Raw genomic sequence first — 1521 nt, 5'->3', positions numbered from 1 at the left:
AAGAAAATCTACCACAAGGGAGCGGTCAAACAAACATCCACTCTCCATCTTATGATTTGTTTCTCCAGTTCTTCATTCTGCTATGAGTCAGAACTGATCTGAGGGCATCTCACAACAAGAGCATCACAGAGAACATGCTCCCCCATCTCAAAATGTTCTTTTTGAGAAGGACTGTGAGGACAATCCTCTGGAATTTGTCATTCTCGGCATATTAAATCACACAATTGATTCAAAATGGCAAATACCAGTTCATCTCTGCTTCACAATACCGTAAACATCAATTTTCATGCATTCTATTGCATTTTTGATGGGTTTTAATTTCCCTAAAGTTGTACTTCAAACATTCTATGTTCTCTGATTGTTCATGGATGTTGCCACTGTTTGTTTTCATTTGAGTTGGGCCCCTTAAGTCAATAAAGTTCCAGAAAAGCTTTATTCTTTCTATCCACTGCATTGTGGTCAACTTGACCTCGAGGAGAGAGCTCTGCCCTTGTCCGATTTGAGTGCCTTTCAACCTGCAGGGCTCATATTCCAGCACAGCATTTGACAATGCTTTGCTGTGATTCAAAAGGTTTTCAGTGGCTAATTCTTAAAAAATGGACAGCCCATTCCTTCTTTTGAGTCTGTTCGTATTCTGGAAGCTGTTTACAAGTGTTTACCTTGAGTGACACTTTTGGCATTTGAAATCCAGATGGGATAGATTCCAGCATCATAGCAACATGTGAGCCACCACAGTCTGACAAACTGACAGAAGTTATGGCAGAAACTATTAGATCTTCTGAATTTTTTTCTGATGTCAAATTTAAGTACATGGATGTTGCCATTACTAACATATCCTCATTTCCCTTATGACAAATTAAATAATTAGATAGTTCAAGAGCAGGAAGTGCTTTTCATGAGTGAGACACCAGACGAGACTTGGGGAGTATGTAGTACTCAGCTCATTACGATTTATGTAATAAACAACAACCAAAACACCCAAACCAAGATATAATCAACAAATGAAACACAAAAGAAGAGAAAAAGTTCCCTCATTATCCTTTGACTCATCTTGATTTTTCTCAGAAGCCAAGGTCTTTTTTTTAATGTTTAAAATGTATGGTTATTTAAGAGAACCAGTATGATATACCTCAATTTCTGTTAATTAATGAGAATAACACTAATCTGGTTGGTTTGAGAAGGATTAAATAACACATAATGGGTGATTATAAATGTGCATTACCTTTTCATACTATCCCTTCATTTGTCACTAATTTTTCTCAAGAAATTAAACTGAGAGACACCATTGGTCCTGGAGTGCCATCATGATAAGCTGTCATACCTCAAAGTTGACAGTTTCCAAATTGGCTGGGACACGGTATGGATTACTTGCTCTGCTGCTTTTGACAGTCTTGCAGATGCCTCCATTGAAAGAGTTATCGAGGACATCGCCTCTGAACTCTCCTGCCAGAGAGTGAAACCTGGAAACAAGGACATTTTCAAGGGTTGAATAGATGCAGAGAAATCTTTAAAAGTTACCTC

At 37.9% G+C, this 1521-nt stretch overlaps 1 protein-coding gene across 1 annotated transcript in view; it reads right to left on the bottom strand.

Moving 5' to 3' along the window:
- C6 (complement C6) overlaps window positions 1-1521 on the bottom strand; it is a 128765-nt gene that overhangs the window by 96874 nt on the left and 30370 nt on the right. The window contains exon 6 of the mRNA XM_004716938.2: window positions 1322-1460. Coding sequence (XP_004716995.1) covers window positions 1322-1460 — 139 coding nt within the window. The remainder of the gene's footprint in view (window positions 1-1321; window positions 1461-1521) is intronic.

The sequence above is a fragment of the Echinops telfairi genome, unplaced genomic scaffold (assembly GCF_000313985.2).
Source record: "Echinops telfairi isolate 266 unplaced genomic scaffold, ASM31398v2 ScPeMD7_7469;HRSCAF=8507_1, whole genome shotgun sequence".
NCBI lineage: Eukaryota > Metazoa > Chordata > Mammalia > Afrosoricida > Tenrecidae > Echinops > Echinops telfairi.
This window is presented reverse-complemented; position numbering and strand designations above follow the sequence as displayed.